The 17,973-nt window shown below is 41.8% G+C and overlaps 2 protein-coding genes across 2 annotated transcripts in view; one reads left to right on the forward strand and one right to left on the reverse strand.

The window, feature by feature from the left end:
- The window catches only part of LOC124344219 (extensin-2-like), a 271,667-nt gene that overhangs the window by 177,643 nt on the left and 76,051 nt on the right, over window positions 1–17,973 (reverse strand). The gene's annotated exons all lie outside the window — the stretch shown is intronic.
- Window positions 5,382–6,895, forward strand: LOC124344189 (achaete-scute complex protein T8-like). Its single transcript, XM_046797677.1, has one exon. The coding sequence runs from the start codon at window positions 5,517–5,519 to the stop codon at window positions 6,651–6,653; it is 1,137 nt and encodes a 378-aa protein (XP_046653633.1). The 5' UTR covers window positions 5,382–5,516; the 3' UTR covers window positions 6,654–6,895.

Consider the following 17,973-nt stretch of genomic DNA (forward strand, 5'->3'; position numbering starts at 1 on the left):
GAAAAAAATACAAGATGTGTGCCCGACGTCTGTACACAGTAAACGACTTGGCTTGTGGCCCGCCTGAAGCGTCGCTCTCGGCTTGATTGGCCGAAAAATCATTTCCCCCCTTATTTCGTTGTGTTATTTTAAAAAAGAAAATGAACTCGACCACCGCGCCCCAGACATGACCAAAAAACAGGAGCTAGTGAATTTTTACGATTTGATTTCCAACGACGAAGAAAAACAAAAAATAGCGGCGGCGATGCGGGCCGATACACATCTCGACGCCTTCCTTGTCGTCGTCAAAAGGAAAAAGAATAGCCCCCGAATGTTATATCTATTTTGTACGTGACCGTGCGGCGTTTTATTAGAATTCAATCGATTCCTTGTTTAATCAGATAAGAGGCAAAGTGAGTCGACGGACAATAAAACAGACCAAAAGGATGATATTCTTTTGCGTCTTATTACTATTTTATTTGTTTGTTTGTTTTGTTTTGTTGTTTTTCAGTGAGGAGGTTGACGCGTTTGTGCGGATGCATGTTGGAGGTCGTTCGGGATATTCCAGAATTTCCCACGCCCGCCATCCCTTTCCTTCTTGTGGTCGAGTTGAAGTCTGGGCAGCACATATAATAAAGGTAACAAGAGAGAAAGAGCGGCTGCCGTTGATTTGGTAACGCGGATTTATGCTCCACCAGGTTTTTTTTTTCTTTTTCTCTCCAGCCGAGAAATGTGAAATGGCATCATCTTTCTTTTCTCTCTCGTCCGTCTCTCTGCTGCACACCCAGATGCGCTTCCGCGCGGCCCAACGAGTTTTACCGAGAACTACCAGTCCAGCCCAACCGCCGTGTGGACTTCTAGGAATATAATTCCACCAATTTTTTTTCAGACATTGGAAACAAATTGCGAGCGGATGATGATGCCAATGATTGCGACGCGCGAAGAGGAGTCTTACTTGAGCACAGGTATTAGCAGACTATAGATTTTCTCGAAGGTGAGTTTGCCGCGACGTGCGCTAGTCGAGCTGAACGGGCGTTGGCAAGGACAAACGGCACGCGCCAACAAACTCTCGGCCGCAAAAGTGAGACCGCACCGTCTTACTTCTTCTTTGATCCACGTCGTTGCTGAGGAAGAGATTTTGAAAAATAGAAAAAATGAAAATTTGAAAATTATGGAGGATTATCTCGGCGGGTGAACCGTGGAAAATTCCTGTCGCCTGTATATTTTAAAGGATGTGTAATGGTAAAAGGAGATTCGGATCAGGTTGAATTAAATTTTTCATTGGCAGAATATCTCTCTTTTTATGATTCTTTGTTAATGCTTTTATTTCTCTACGTTCGTTTGTCTTCCGTTGGAGCATCCAGTTGACATCCAGTTTTGGGTGGAACTTTGGCGTTAAAAATTGAAGGGAAAGAATCGAGCGGGAAAATGTTTTTCAAAAAAAGAAAGAAGAGGGTAACGTCAGCCGGACAGGTATGACGAGCATTACATCAGCACACTCGTATACGACCAACCCGACATATGGAAGTTACCCAATTCAACCTTATTATAACCCACCCCCCCAAACAAATTGTATGAACCCTCGGTATTTCTTGTCCTTCTTCTTATAATAGCGCTCGTAGAACACTATTTAATTAAACCTAACGAAAGTTAAAAAGAAATGATTGAATCTACTATTTTATTTTGGAAACAGAATTCCTGTTTCAATTTGCTCAATCGTAACTAACATATCCGAACTATGACGAGTTGATTGCATTAAACAAGAACTTTGATCCGGTCACGTAATATCTAAAACAAGAAATCAGATTTGATTGATATCTCTTTGGACTTTGGGAAGTTGATGGATAACTAAAAAAAAAATAGGTTCACGTTATTACGTTATAACATCATTTCCTCGTATATTTCCGTGGGTGGTGTGATACGCTCAGTGTACCGGGGACAAGAGCACGGGAGAAGGAAGAAAGAAATCAAATTAAAATAAAAATAAATAAAAATAAAAATACAAAATTGTAACGCGACATCGGCGGGCGCTCGTGCCGGGACTCGTGCGCCGTATAGCAACTCCGGCGGGCGTTGAGCGTCGTGTCGTTTAACCGAGTCGCTCACCTGTAACTTTTAGTTTTTCTTCTTAACTTTTGGAGACGGGAAAAAAAAGGAGGTAGAAAATTAGTAAAAATAGAGACGACGCTCAACGAAGATATATACGGCAGTGAAACGATATAGAGAGAGGGAAAGAATATTAACTTCCCCCCCTTCGTCGTCAAGTGGCTGCCACATCCTGCTGGACTGGACTCTCTCTCTTCTTATATTTTATTTTTTATTTTTTTTAAAAGCAACTTGGGGTCCATTTCTTCCTTCTTCTTTTCTTGACTGTTGTTTTTGTCGACTTCTTGGACGGACGGACGGACGGTCGGACATGGGAGGGGAACAAGTGTTTTGTTCCGCTAGCCTATCCGACGTGTTCTCCTTATTTTCTCTCTCTGATATTATTAAAGAGGCTTCTCATTTTTATTCGAGTTGTATTTTTGTTTTTCTGGTCCTGTCCGCAGCTTGGCGAGACGACCTCTCACCTTTATTCTTTTATTTGTTCTTCCTTTGTGCGTCTCCAACTGACTTTTGCGTCATAATGGCCGACCGGAGAGCGAAGAAAAACCAAAAAAACATTTGGAAAAAGAGAGGGGAATGAACGACCAGAGTTATTAGCGTCTACGTGCGTGTCAATAAAAAATGGGGAAAACGGCGACGGCGGCGGGCGCATCCTTGAGCGAAAAACACAAACAAGGAACGACCTCGGTCGATTGCCGCATCGCTAATTTCCCTACGAACCGTCGTCCCGACTGCTGTTTCAATTGTTCACGTATACCTTTTATAGCACGAAAATAGCAGCTGGTCCAGATAGTAGCCTACCAGTCGACACTCCTACGCTCTCGCCCTGGAGGTGTTGTGCACCTCACGACGACTGGGGGGGGGGGGGGGTCGTCTGCCGACTTGTTGCGACATATACATATACGTGTACTATCACCGGCATTCGACTATGACAACTGTTGCGCGCGTACATGACCGAAAAGTCAAACCAAAGAAAAATGAAGGAAATGAAGGAAAGAAAAAGGAAAAGGAAAGAAAGAAAAAGAAGAACATGGTGAAATGACCGTTTCTAAGGACGCCGGTGCAGCCAGCCATGCATGATGGCCGCGTCGGTTGGCGTCGTCTCAACATATACTATATCCCCCTCTCCATTTTATTTATCAAATTTTTTTTTTTTTTTTTTTTAATTCTTAGATTATTAGTTTTATTTTTCCCGAATCAGGAAGTAGAAGAAAAATTCTTCGGGCACGTTTTAAAGTCATCCGTTTCTGTCCCGATACAAATAGTTATTTTATAGATTGATAAATCGAGTTTTGTGTTACATATAGGCCTACTGCTTCTATAAATATGTAGTCTATTTATGGAAATAACCCTTTTTATGACGGTGACTATTATTACAATGATTCTGTCGGTTGCTGATAGCATATAATATTCAGTCATATCGGTGCTGTTACAGTTTATTTCAAAGAGGAGGGCTGTATCGATTTAAGTATGCGGGGAGACTTGGAGGCACGCTCTAGCCGCTAGCACATCGACCCCCGAACGGACCCGAAACGAAGCATTATGAAATATGACAGGAGATTAAGCGGATTTTGTTTTTGGGCTCTGCTCTGCTCTGCTCTCTCCCCTGTGAAAGACGATTACCGTTTTTGTGATTTGCATCTTCGTGTCGGATGTGTGGATCAGTTTCAGGGGATTCTGCCCTGCGCTTGCTGGACAAATAAATGCGCAGCCCATATCTTTTTTTCTTTTTTGGTAGGGGATGATTGAATGCTGCGCTCGGCCCACAACTTATTGATGAGGGATTGACGAGAGCCAATCGTCTGGCTCGTGCTTGTCCCAAAACAAGCGGTTGCTATAGGCGACTCTTGTGTGTGTTTTGGCGCGCGCGTCTGCAGCGTCGCTGGCGTCCAACTTGAAGACCCCCCTCCCCAAAAAGAAAAGAATAATAACGAAAGGTGGGTGGATGGGGGAGAGAGAATAAGAGAGCTGGAACATAATAACCGAAATTCGTGGAGGGGGGTTTTTTAGAAAATAAAAAGAGGGGGTGTTTGGAGAATGGAAAAACCGACGGACCATCTGCCGCTATTTTCAAACAGTCATATGCGGAGAGAGAGAGACACAGGAGAAGAAGCCGATGGAACATTTGAACTGAACACACTCCTTTTTTTTCTCTTCTATAGAACGCGCGCGCCATCACAGAATAACACTGTAGCAACTTAACCCCCCTAGCTCTCTATCTATAGACTCGTTCAAATTCTCCTTTTGTATAGAGTTAACTTATACGTAGATAGTAGTTAAGTTTTCGTTCGTTGAAAGCCTTTTTCGAATTCGATCGGAATTAAATGTTGTATTAATAACGATGCACCTAGAAGAGCTTCTATATTTCTTTTGATGGGGAGCTGTTGGAATTCGGCAACTTGTTGATTTGATTCACCGAATAAGGCGAGAAATAACATTCCGCGACGACACATTTTTTTTGGCGTGTCAGTGGGTCGTACGGAGCGTGACGCAATGTCGAAATAGTGAAAGGTTGGATTTTTCCTACAATTGTATGAATTTATCATTCCATCAATCGCTCGGTGTATGTGTACAGTTATGCGTGGGGGGGTCTTTCCCTTTTTCTCTGGCTCAGCTGTACGTACCACCACCGGCACACGCTTCTGCCACGCGCGGATCTATCCTCCATTGAAACCTTTTTTCCTCTCCCCCCCCCCTCCCACCCCCATCACCTCCTCCCACTTCTTGTCCCCGGACGACAGCGCCGATGGTAATAGATTGAAAGAAAAGAAGAGATATAAATAAAAATACGATTTCCTTTTTTCAATAGATTATATAATCCACGTACGGCGGAGTTGAGAAAAACTTTTCGTCGATGGAGAGAGAGAGAGACTGGGAGGGGTAGCAAGGGGGGAGGAGGAGGAACCGTATCGTTTGTAGAGAGAGAGGGGGGGACGACATGGATGGATGCAATTCAGCGCCACAATTCAAAACTTTTTTTCAATAGGAAATGGAACTGAATACGACCCGGAGGAGAAGTTCTACGCGATGGATGGCGGAATGTTTCACGCTTATATATACGCAGTCTCAGCAAAGACATGTTAAAATAAAAAAAGTGGAGGATGGGGGGCCCCGATATATAACGACGCCTATAGACGCCTGGATCCCCCTCCCCTCTCTCTCTGCTCTCTTTGTCATGTAGGGATAGGAAGAGGGGGGTTGAGAAGCGAAAAAGAGGGAGGGGTTGCCCAACGGTTTCCATCCGCCACCCGACGACCGTTTTTGTTGTTGCGGCAATGGCACAGAACGTTATTCGATCGCAGCGGAATCAGTCGCGTGCGCGCGCTTTGCTGGCCATCTCCGATTTCCGTTTTTACCTTCAACTTTCGCTCTCGTCCAACCCGTCCGTCGTCGGTGCAGTTTCAAATCAAAACCACTCCGCCACCGCCGCCATGAGTCAATCAACGAAATTCAACGTCCTCCAACCTTCGTTCGGCAACAACAACAACAACCGACTAGTTCCGCACCCGAATCAACATTCCGTCGAGGCTACGAAAGCGGAAGCGTCGCCACTTCAACGATCCACCAGCGTCCGCAAGAGTTTCAAGCGTCGGCTGCCTCAACAGAATCTGCCCGTCCGCGACACTTCCCTGCTGCCCGTTTCCATCAGCCATCAACCGTCGTCTCCTTACGTCAATAGCGTCCCGCCGTCCGTTTCGTCATCGGCCGGACGGGTCGGGACTAAAAACAGTTTGGGACCCGACCCGCCAGCTTCGGTGGCCCGTCGCAACGCCCGCGAACGCAATCGGGTCAAGCAGGTCAACACGGGATTCGCCGTTTTGCGCCAACACATTCCGGTTCTGTGCGGATCGGTGATTGTTTACGGCGGATCGCCTCACTGCTCCGAGCCGCTGTCTTCATCCTCTTCTTCCTCCTCTTCCTCCTCATCGCCTCCGGCCAGCAGCAGCAGCAGCAAGAAGAACAAGATGAGCAAAGTGGAGACCCTGCGGTGCGCTGTCGAGTACATCCGCAATTTGGAGAAGCTCCTGGCAACGGGCGGCGGATCGGAGTTGGAACAGGATCAACTGTCCATCAAAGAGGAGCCGCTGGATTGCCTTCCGTACGAGCTGGATGTCGCAGTCGGATCGCCGTCGATCCAGGAGTCGCGCGAAAACATTTCACCTTTGGAGATTGCCGGTCTCTCGACTTCGGCCAACGACTTGTCGGGTTTCTACGACTCGAGTTCGTCGCCGGAATTGCAGAGTCCCGACGTCCAGCATCAGCAGAACCAGCGTTTCTTATTCCCGTTCCTGCTGGAAGCTTCGCCGACCGGTGCTGATGTGCCGACTGGCGAGCAGAAACGAATCAAAACTGAGCAGGATCCGGCGGCTGAATCGGCTGCCCTGTTCAAGCAGGAACTCCTGCGCTCCCTGTCGTGCTGGAACAGATCGGATGTGGAGCAACCACTGCCGGAGCTTCTGCTGGATCACCCGGGGCAGACGGAACAACAGCAGAACTCGGCCATCCAAAACATATCGGATCACAGTCTGCTGGAATCCCTCAACAGCTGGTGGGGTTCTAGCCTGTAGAAAAACCGCGCTAAATCCTCTCACCCCCGCTTCCATTTTACCTTCATCCATCCATCCATCGTTTAAGAAAACAGCCCCCACCCCTCATCTCGCCTTGTATTCCTGTACATAACAATCGCTCCATATTATTTGCAATCTGGTCCCGCACATCAAAATCAGATGTTTCATCCGAGCAATGAAATGTCTATAATAACCCACCGTCTCATCCCTTGTATCATACCCGCACACATTGAATTATCAATTGGTACACATCTTTTATACGTATTTTCGATTTTTAATAAATAAATACAATTACTATTCATGACTTTATGCTTTTTGAAATTTTATATTGAGAGATAGTGCCCACTGGCAACGAATTTCATATGAGAACACAGAAAAGAATGCTGAATGAAGACATGATAATGAATTTTGCTGAAATATCCTGCGGTTATTTATGGAGCTTACGTCGTTGGATTGAGTCGTTATGAGGCTCGGGTCTGGCTGTTGGTAGAATTAATTGCCTTACTTAGATGTCGTCTGTTCATCCTGCTGGTTTTGCAAGACATGTTGTCCATTACGTAATATCGGAGACGGCAAACGCGCGCGTTTGATTTGGCGTCTGGCTTGTTTTCTGGCAGCAACTAGAGACTTGTAGAGGCGACTGATCATGCGCGCGGACTTCGGTGCGCCAATTCCTAGCGACACATAGATCAAACTCTTAAAAAACTTTTCCCAGTCACGCAAGGTGTTCACATGCTGTTCATGGATTGCGGAGTGTCTGCTTTTCATCACGACTTTAAGATGACTCATGTCGAATGCTGTTCCATCTGCTGGCGCTATGAAATGCGCCGGAGAGCATTTCACATTGGCGACTTTCAATTGAACGTAACTGTCCACGATAGAGTTGTAAGGAAGCAGTTTGTGTTTTTTCATGAAATCACGCATAGGGATGGCAAAGTGTTCTGCGATTGCGTCAAATAAAACGTCTTCAATGGCATTTGCCGCCATATCTTTAATCTTAGACCAGTTACTCTTCTTATCCAACTCGAGTTTGTGAAAAACGCTAATCATCGACCTCTGTCGTTCTTCTGGATTCGTTCTTGGGAACTGTCTGGTGTTATGAGACAAGAACTTACGCGTTCGCTTAAGTTTCAGAGCGGTCTTTTTAGCTCCGATGAAGCCAGCAACCTGGATCCATGCCGTTAGAAATAACTTGGAATTAGCCTTTATTTCAGGTAAGTTGGAATGGCATACGCTGTTTCGTCCTTTGATGGCATATTTGATGATCTTGCGGACAGCCGTGACACTTTTTCCGTCCTGGAGAAGTTGACTATTTGAGCCGTGTCGACCATTATAGTCACGGAGTTTATTTAGTAGCTTCTGCGTGTCACATGCACCCAACTTTCTGCCTAACTTACGACAAAAAAACAGCCTCAGTGCCGGACAAAGGAGTCTAGTCATTGGTCTAAATAGAAGTTTCATCTTGCGGATAGCCTGACGTTCATCTTTCTTCGTCATCTTCCTCGTTCCCGCCAATTGTGTCATTGTATTTGCTTGGTGTGTTTGAGACATTTTGGAGATGTTGCTTTTTTTAGTTGCGTAGTATCAAATTGCAAGAACGAAATAAAGTGATACGCTTATTCAGGTGATTGACGGGGCCGCTTATATTCGGTTTGCGGCATGCGGAAAGATTTGTCAAGGGTCAATCGTGACTTGTTTTGTGTATTTTGAATATGATCTTATTTAAGTGACTTAAAATAATCATCGTTTTCGTAATTGTACTTAATTTTCCCACATTATTCAAATAATTTTTTGCCAAATAAATGTTTCATTCATTAATAAATTTCAATTTTCATGGTGGTTTGGTGGCTTTTTCTTTCAGCCGCTGCTGCTATTTTAACCCAAGCGGTTGAGTGTGTTACTAATTATTGAAATGCAGGGAAATAGGTCTATAAAAGAACTTGTATAACTTATAAACTAGAAATTCACTCTGATAAATAAATAATGTAACATGTATCGGACCAAGATGGTGTTATTGGGTGGACTACTTTAGCAAAGGGCGATTTACACAATTTTGATTTCGAGCGTTGTGTTAAAACCGCTTATCGATTCTTCCCGCTAATTTTTTTATACATATATTTTTAAAATACTAAATAGATTGGGAACAACAATTGGAAAACAAACTAATGTAAACAATATATTTTTATATTCTATTTTCAGTAATAAAAACACACTATTATTATCACAGTAACGAAAACTTTGAACACATTCAGAACACATTTATTTATACGATACATTCATTTTTTATGAAAAAAATTATACATGGAATGAGAAAATATTGATATAAATAAAGTTCATCTAAAAAAGTTCAATAAAAAATTCAAATACGGTGAAATTTACAATTTAACCGTAATAAAATCACGCGGTTGCCACTTGAATTGACTTTCCGCAGACACCAGTTATATTAGATGACAGGTGGGTGAATCGCATAAGGCGTCGCTTAGTGAGGGGGGAGGCACTTTGGTCTCCGAGTTCGATTCTCCTGGTGAGCATGGTTGCTTCGACACCTGGTTTAAATTACAAATGATTGTGGAATAGACTAAAATCATAGGTATCAGCAGGGCCATATTTCGTCCTCAACTAAAACGGGTGTCTTTATGTACTTGTTCGAAAGGACAAGTAGATGAAAGAGATTGCATAACTTGGCTGTTCGGTAAAGGTCCTCGAACGAGCCAAGCGCTGCTATAATATAGTATCGAAAAGAGGTATAGCGTTTATTGTGACTCAGATGAATTTAGTCTTATAACCCCACTTTCTTATTTTTATAAATGCCTTCCGATGAAAGATTACAGAACGTCAGTTTTTTTTTTAACATCTTCCGAATTTTTCTCTATTTGTTATTCCTACCTAATACGGATTCACTTGTTACATCATTTTTCTCATAGCCTCACATAGTTCTCTGCTGAAATTCAATTGATGACAGCACTCGCAATGAGAAAATGTTGATATAAATAAAGTTCGATTTAAAAAGTTCGATCAAAAATTCAAATTCGGTGAAATTTCCAATTTATCCGCAATAAAATCCCGGTTGCCACTTGAATTGACGTTCCGCAGACACCACTTGTATTAGATGACGGGTGGTTGAATCGAATAAGGCGTCGCTTAATGAGGGGAGGAAAGAAAAGATAGTATACGAGTTCGAATCTTCTGGTGAGCATGGTCGCTCCCACACCTGTGTTCCAAATTATCATCTATAATTATCTGTGGAAAAGACGAAAAGCATAAGGCTCGCTACAGGACCATATTTCGTCCTCACCTCGGGTTTCTATTATCTATTTGTTCGAAAGGACAAGTAAATAAAAGAGATTGCACAACTTGGCTGTTCGGTAAAGGTCCTCGAACGAGCCAAGCGCTGCTATAACATAGTACCGAAAAGGGGAAAGAGCGATTATTGTGACTCATATGACTTAATAGTCTTATTACACAGGGTCTAACGTTTGACCAGTGAGACGATGTAAACTAAATTATAGTGAACTTATTTTTCCTTTCTTTATCTTTTTCCTTTCTTATTTTTATACGTAAATGCTTTCCGATGAAAGATTGCAGAACGTCAGTTTTAAACATCTCCCGAATTTTTCTTTATTTGTTATTCCTACCTAATACGGATTCGCTTGTTACATCATTTTTATCATAGTCTCACATAGTCCTCTGCTGAAATTCAATTGATGACAGCGCTCGCAATGAGAAAATGTTGATATTTATAAAGTTCAATTAAAAAAGTTCGACCAAAAATTCAAATTCGGTGGAATTTCCAATTTAACCGCAATAAAATCACGGTTGCCACTTGAATTGACGTTCCGCAGACAACAAATGTACTAGATAAAAGGTGGGTGAATCGAATAAGGCGTCGCTGGTGAGGGGGGAGGCACTTTGGTATCCGAGTTCGATTCTCCTGGTGAGCATGGTTGCTCCCACACCTGGTTTTAATTACAAATGATTGTGGAATAGACTAAAATCATAGGTATCAGCAGGGCCATATTTCGTCCTCACCTCGGGTGTCTTTATTTACTTGTTCGAAAGGACAAGTACATGAAAGATATTGCATAACTTGGCTGTTCGGTAAAGGTCCTCGAACGAGCCAAGCGCTGCTATAATATAGTACCGAAAAGAGGAATAGCGAGTATTGTGACTCAGATGAATTTAGTCTTATAACCCCACTTTCTTATTTTTATGAATGCCTTCCGATGAAAGATTACAGAACGTCAGTTTTTAACATCTTCCGAATTTTTCTTTATTTTTTATTTCTACCTAATACGGATTCGCTTATTACATCATTTTTCTCATACCCTCACATAGTCCTCTGCTGAAATTCAATTGATGACAGCGCTCGCGCTAAGTTAATCATTTGGTTAGGATTGGATGACACCATACACAGAGGACTTTTCATATGAAATGTTACTATATATATAATACCTTTTCTCATTTCGTAAAATATTGACGCCCGATGACGTTTTCTGGTGCTTTGTTGAAGAATAAGAAGAGACATTCTTCTTTCGAGCGCGCCACACACTTTCTGGAATCCTTTTTTTTCTGTGTGTGTATTATTTCATTCCATCTTTTCATTCTTTCCTTCATGTTGCCGTCGTCATTGATAGATTCCACCTTTCTATTTATACGACAAAAATTTTATTTTATAAATACATCTTTTCTGATTTTTGATCCATGACCAGAATAGAAAAATAAAAAGTGGACTCTAAAGGGCGGCACGAGAGAGAGAGAGACTTCTATAAGCCCTTGGCTCATAAACTTTGGGCCAGCAGTAGCCGGAGAGATGTAAAAGACACATAGTGTCTGTATTGTACATATAAGGTATACTCCCCCCGCTGAAAAATGGTGAAGCCGACACGATCTATAGGATTTTCTCTCTTCTTTCACATCAAGAGAGAGAAAAAGATTGGGGGGTTTTTCAGAATATACTTTTCATCACAATGGATTTTTGGCTCGCATCCCCACAGAAGAGGGGGTCTCTTCTTTGTGTGGGCGCAGACTGGGACCCTCTATAACAATCTGAAGAGGAGAGGGGGGAGACGAGCTTCTCTTATGCGTGTCCACCACCTTCTGATAACATTTATATAAATGCACATTTTATTGCGCAACTCTACAGAATTTCGAATTGCTTTTTCCCGCACACAAAATTGGAAATTTCATCTTATTCACTCAGTCGAGATGATTATTACACATGTGATTCGACCCTGCTGGAGCTATTCTAATTGATTAGATACTCATATAGCCTTGTGCATCGTCCCGCGGTTCCATTGGAGTTCGTGCATTCAAAACTCTTGAGGTCAAAAAGTTTTCGCTCTCCTTTTCATTCATTGACCCGATTCATTTTGATTCGCTCTCTTTATTCTACACAGCCTAATAAATTGTAATTCAATTTTCGGTTCAGTGAACTGGGAACTCCGCCGTCGGATCGCTTGATCTCATCCCCCCCCCCTCCCGTTTAAATTGAAATGCCTTTATATCTACTTTATATTATGTTTGGATGAGCCTGAGATCACGTTAGTCCAATCGTACGTAATAATACACAAAACATATCCGCTCATTAATATTCAACTTTGTTTGCCCGTTCGATCTTATAAAAAAAGAAACTGATGGAGGGGGGACAACAGCGGTGGATATCGTCGCCTTTTTCCGTTCCATTTCTTTAGACGAACGGCCCATACGTTTCTTACATGATCTCAAAGGAAAGCAGAAAAAAAATAATCAATAAATATACAAAGTAAAAAAATAAAAAATAAAAGGCCGAATCATTGTGAGAATGACAATCCTTGAGAACTGCTCGAAATTTTTTATTTATTCCTTCTTACTTTTTTCTTCATCATCCTGTTGCCAGTTATAACATCCATTGAAAATCTGATGTGTGCTGTGCTACTCCGACGAAAGAAGGGGGGGATAAAACCGGAGCAACATTTGAAAAGGAATCCTGATCTGGATCTACTTTTTTTTTCAGACTGAAGGGGGAAGAGAATTTACTTTGTACACATAACCCGGGATATAGTGCACACACACACACTCACCTATGAAAAAAAAAATCATCATTTTCGTTAGGTGAACGATAAGGGGGGAGAATCTGCCCTTTGAATAGGGAGAAAAAATGGGGAAAGAGCCTTGACAAAGAAGAAGAAAATGAAATTTCCGAAAAAAAAATAAAAGTTGGGTGAAGTGGTGCAATGTCGACGATATTACATAAGAGGAAGAAAAAAGATTAGGCTATTACAGAGGGGTATTTTTTGGGGTGACCCGCACACCGTAACCAGTTTGCCATGTTTCTCACCCATCAACACAACTCGATGGTATATAGTATACTTTCGTAGTCTATTTAAATGACATTATTACTGTATAAATTATTTTGAAAAACTCGAAAGAAACTGTTGAATGTAGTCTGGTTTACTACGCTGTAACACATTGAATCTATGGAAATCTTCTTTCACAAAACCGTTGAATTATTGAAATTTGTTGCCTCCCCTGTTGAAGTGAATTTTCTACCGATAAATATTTAACGGTCTAGGAACTTTTGCTGAGAAATAATTGTCATTGACGTATCAATATGTTCAGGTTTTTTTCTTTTTTCATTTCAATTTAATCTAGAACGATAGTTTACACAGAAATTATGAAATCCCTCCTACTGTCAATCCAGACAAAGAACTATTCGTGAGACAGATTTATTCGCGCTGTCAGTTCTAAAGAATTGAATTTATTTTTATTCCCTTTTTTTGGGTTTAATAAAGACAATAAAACAGCCTAATACTTAAAACTTAAATTTAAGTAAATAAATTTTTAAATTTTTCTTCCATTTACGAAACTAGAGGAAAAGTGTTCAAAATTCGAAACGCCCTCCACATTTTCCAGTATCCTCCCCAGCCTCTTTTGGCGAATCTGACGAAAACTGACAACGTCCAAAAGTTTAGTCATTCCGATTTCACGCGGTTTGATTCAGAGGCTCACCAATTTATTTGATTTTTTTATCATGTGCTACGAACAATTGACTTGCTTTTCACGTCTGAGGTATGTTTGTGTCGTAGGTGTGTTTCTTTCTTTAAATTGTGATTACGGCCCACCAAACTTTAATTTGGCCCATTACGTACAGACAAAACTGAAAGTTGAAAGTGTGAATCTTCTATGAACTAGACTTTTGCCCTGTTGGTAAACGACCACCCATACACACTCTGTGTAAGTAGTTACAGTGAAACGTAATCAGTTCCTAATCATCACCAAAATACGTTCGACATTGTCACCTTAAACAAAAGGAGACGACATTTTGTGTGATACTTTTTGTCCAACGTATCAGGTGCCAGACTGTCGGGCGTCCATGACTTTTTCACTTGTACACACGTGGCCGTGAAACTTTTTGATGTGTTTGCGTGGGCATTTTCAGGTAGAAAAGCATGTGGAAGAAGTCATTCCGTACTACGTATACACAAACAATCGATGGCTGCAACTTGTCTCCAATGGCTGTGGTGTGTACTGACTGGTAAAGTGGTAATGTAGTCGCCTAATAAGCTGTGCATCGTCGTCAAAGTGGAGTAGGGTGTCGGTCAATATCGATTTGAATGTTTACACAAGGTGTCTGCTTACTCTGCCCGGCTTCTCTTCGTACCACCTATGCCAAAATCTCCTATACAACCCTCAGAAAACAGGAGGGTCGACTCTTAGATAACGGGGGAAGGTTTGACGCAGCTGTATTTTTCTGTTGGATTTTCGTAGGTTTGTTTTAATTCCAGATTAAAGAACTGAACGTCTTTATATTCAACTGAGAAATGGTCAAAACGAATTGTTGGTGAGATGCAGATTGAATCAATAAAATGGGGTAAAGGAGCCGATGCTTGGTGTAGTGAATAATGGTGAACATGGTAAAATTCAGAGCCTCGTCATCCATAACTTAACGTTACAAACGTCTTAATATAACGGTAGAAACTGTAGTTTTTCTTGGATCCCCTGCTGTTTGGTTCAATCAATTCTTCCTATTATCGACGATAAACAACTCAGGCCCCACAACAACAATCCTTAGATTTATTTGTTTCATTTATTTATTTCAACTTTTGATATCCTGTTTTTCTCTAGATAGATTCGGGTGGCATGGAGAGATTTCGTCGGCATCAGCATCACCTCCCTGGAAATGATCCAACGGAATACAAATGAAGAAGAAGAAGCTGAAGCTCCTATTCTCCTTTCATCTATACTGCCTCAACGTGCCCACTTTCGTCTGGTTGGCGCTTCGCCGTGACCCGAACCCCAAGTAAAAGGTCTCACTCGTTTGGTAAGTCTATATTTATGCTTATCTCTTACTCTATCTATATTTGAATGCGTATCGAATGTGGAGATGGTCGTAAAAGGTCGAAGGGGATGACTGGTCGAGTAACACGGGCTATAGACAAAATGGGGGCATACTTTGGTATTCTTTTCCAAAGGTGTATCATATAGGTGGTATTGATTTATTTTCAAGAAACCTGTCGAACGACTCTGTCCGTTATCTCGAGTCATTAAGCGACTTTTTTCGTTACAAAAATAAACTTAATTTTAACGAAACTGTAAATTTTGTTTTCTACACCTGGCCATTTTTCAAAAGGTTGCGATCCCGATGTATTTCGAAGAACTCTACAATTCCTAAATTGTAATGCACCGTTGAGTGTTTCGTATATCCTATTTTTTTTTTTTCATTTTTCAACTAAACAATTTGGCCGGTGTTCAATTGAGAAAGAGTAGGGTCCGTTTCCGCCGAGTTGCCTCGGCTTCAAATATAGACACTCTCGACGCGTGTCAACAAAACTCAGGTATACCACGTCCGAGTACTGCACACAAACACAACCAGCAAAAGTTCCATACTACTCAGTTTCCTTTACTTCCTTCCTTTTTTATTTTTTACTTCCTTTCCTTCCATCATATTTTGTGTTGTGTGTGTGTCTGTGAGGCCGGCCGGCGTAGCTCTTGATGCTGTTCTTTCGGCTTAACCTTTTCCTTCCGGCTTCCTGATGGACAGCGGAAGCGACGATTAAAAAACCATGTCCATCATCTGCTGCGGCTCTAGAGTTTTTTTTGCTTACTCTGCAGTAAAGATACAGTCGTGTTATCTAGCGTAATATCGTGACAGAGATAAAGAGAAATGGAACCCCCCTTTTACCGTTTTTCATTTATTATATTTGCTCCCTCCGTGCGGTGCCGCCGCCGCTTGCTCCATATTGCGCGGATGTGGCGTTTCGTGTCCGAGATAATATTGAATGGCTGTACGTCATACTAGCACAATTCGATCCAGTAACAAACCTAGTGGGACATATGTAAACTGACAAGCGATTCATCGCCTGGTTTCCTCTCACCTGCCCCCCTTTTTTCTCTGTTTTTGTTTTGTTGCCCCCTCATTTCTTTTCATTTTTTATTTTGTTTTGTTTCGTCTGGGAACAAATAAAAAAACAAAAATAGGAAATATGAAAGAATAATGAATTAAGGACCCACGGTTTCCATGCCATGTCATGCCACCACTTCTCATAATTATTAACGTAACATTTTTGAATTTCGATAAATTATAGAAGATTCAATCATCTTTTTGCTCCGTTATATGAATTTCTCAATATCTTTTGTGCAAACAAAAATCTGTCTGGGGGTTTTTGTTTTCAATTGTTGATTCACTAGAAAGAAGTGTGTGGGCGCAAACCCGGAGTTTGTTGTCACCATCGTTATCTGTCACAATCACTGCGCGATTGACTGACGTGCGGCGGCCGTTGAAGCGCGTGCGGGAGAGACGCTGCTGTGTCAATATTTTGCCATTGTATGGCACTTTGCTGGTGTTTCGGTTTGGGCGACTGGTCGCCGCCCGTTTCGTCAGCTGTTGGCGGTTCGGTTGGCCAGTCTGGCAGACAAACGGACCACACGGACGCCACCCCTTCATATTTGATATCGCCTATATTTATGAACCGAACTGAATCGAGATAATCACCGGTATCTGGGAAAAAAAAATTACATGCAGCTGCTTCGCCCACCTTTACCTATATATTTTGGGGTTGAGCCCACCCGTGATTTTTTTAGATCAATGGCGATCGAAAATTTCATTAAATTCCCCAAATTCGCCTGAGCAGAAATGTGTAGTGTACACCCTTTTTTTCAATTTTTTTTTTGCTTCATTCGAAAGGGCTGAGTGAAGCACGCGTGCCGTTATAGTATTATCTGATTTGTATGTGCATCCCCTTTTCTATTTTCGGAGACTTCCGGAGACTTGATTACATAATAGAAAAGCGCTCGCATTCTCCATTTTTTTTAACGTAAGATGTTCCTTCGTTGAATAGAATAGAGGGAACATTCAATCGACCAGTAGCAACTCCCTTCTTTCTTTCATTGTCAATTTTCTCTTTTGAGGGGTTCCGTTTATTTGCCGTCGTCGTCTTGTCGGGCGGCCCAGCAGCGTCTTGGGGTGATTACACGTATGATGCGAAACGTCACGCTCGATTGGCTCGATCCAATCTATTGTTCATTATTTACTTCAGACCGTAGTAGTAATAGGCTACTTTTTTGCTTCTTATTAATTGAGTTCTTTTGTGAAAAATAAAGAAGCTCTCTGTTAGCTTCGTGTACCCAATAAGATTGGCCGGTATGTTGTATTGTAACTACGTCATACGTCATCAGCACCGAGTGTAACAAAAACAAGGAAGCAGTTGGGGGCCTCTTGAGGCTCCCGGTCGGTAGCTATTGTCTCCGTTCGCTTCTCGCTTCCACCTTTCTTTTTTTGTTCTTCTTTTAAAAAAAAAATGGAGAACGGAAAGAAAGGAGAATATTTTCAATAGACAGCCATCTACTCAATCCCATACTATAAATATCCAACATTTTATTTTTGGGGAAACATTTCTTTGTTTTCTTGTATTACTTTTTGCTTTCTTTTTTTGTTTGTTTCCGACTCTTGAATTCTTTTCGATTATGATCGAAACCCTCGGGGGGATCACATTCGAAAGAGGCTGACAGGATGTCAAAATATTGACGAGCAAGGAAACTGTTGAGACAAGTGATGTTTTTGGATAAAATTTACAAGTGTCGTTTCCAATTACACGGGTTTACACATTTGTCAATTGTGGTCGCATGGGAATGCATAGTCCATCAATAGAGGTGCCTGTTATAAATTCCGTTATTCAGATAGGCATGGAAGCAGCCAGAATCGTGACTTCGGCTTTGTTTTATTACGACTCACTTCGTTAGTCGAGCTATGAAATATTTTGATAGTTGATTGACTTTGAACCGGTTGCTTTTCGTGAGTCCAAAGTGCCTTCGGAAATGGAGTGACAAATGTGTTTGTTCTGAT

This window comes from Daphnia pulicaria, chromosome 6 (assembly GCF_021234035.1).
Source record: "Daphnia pulicaria isolate SC F1-1A chromosome 6, SC_F0-13Bv2, whole genome shotgun sequence".
Classification (NCBI taxonomy): domain Eukaryota; kingdom Metazoa; phylum Arthropoda; class Branchiopoda; order Diplostraca; family Daphniidae; genus Daphnia; species Daphnia pulicaria.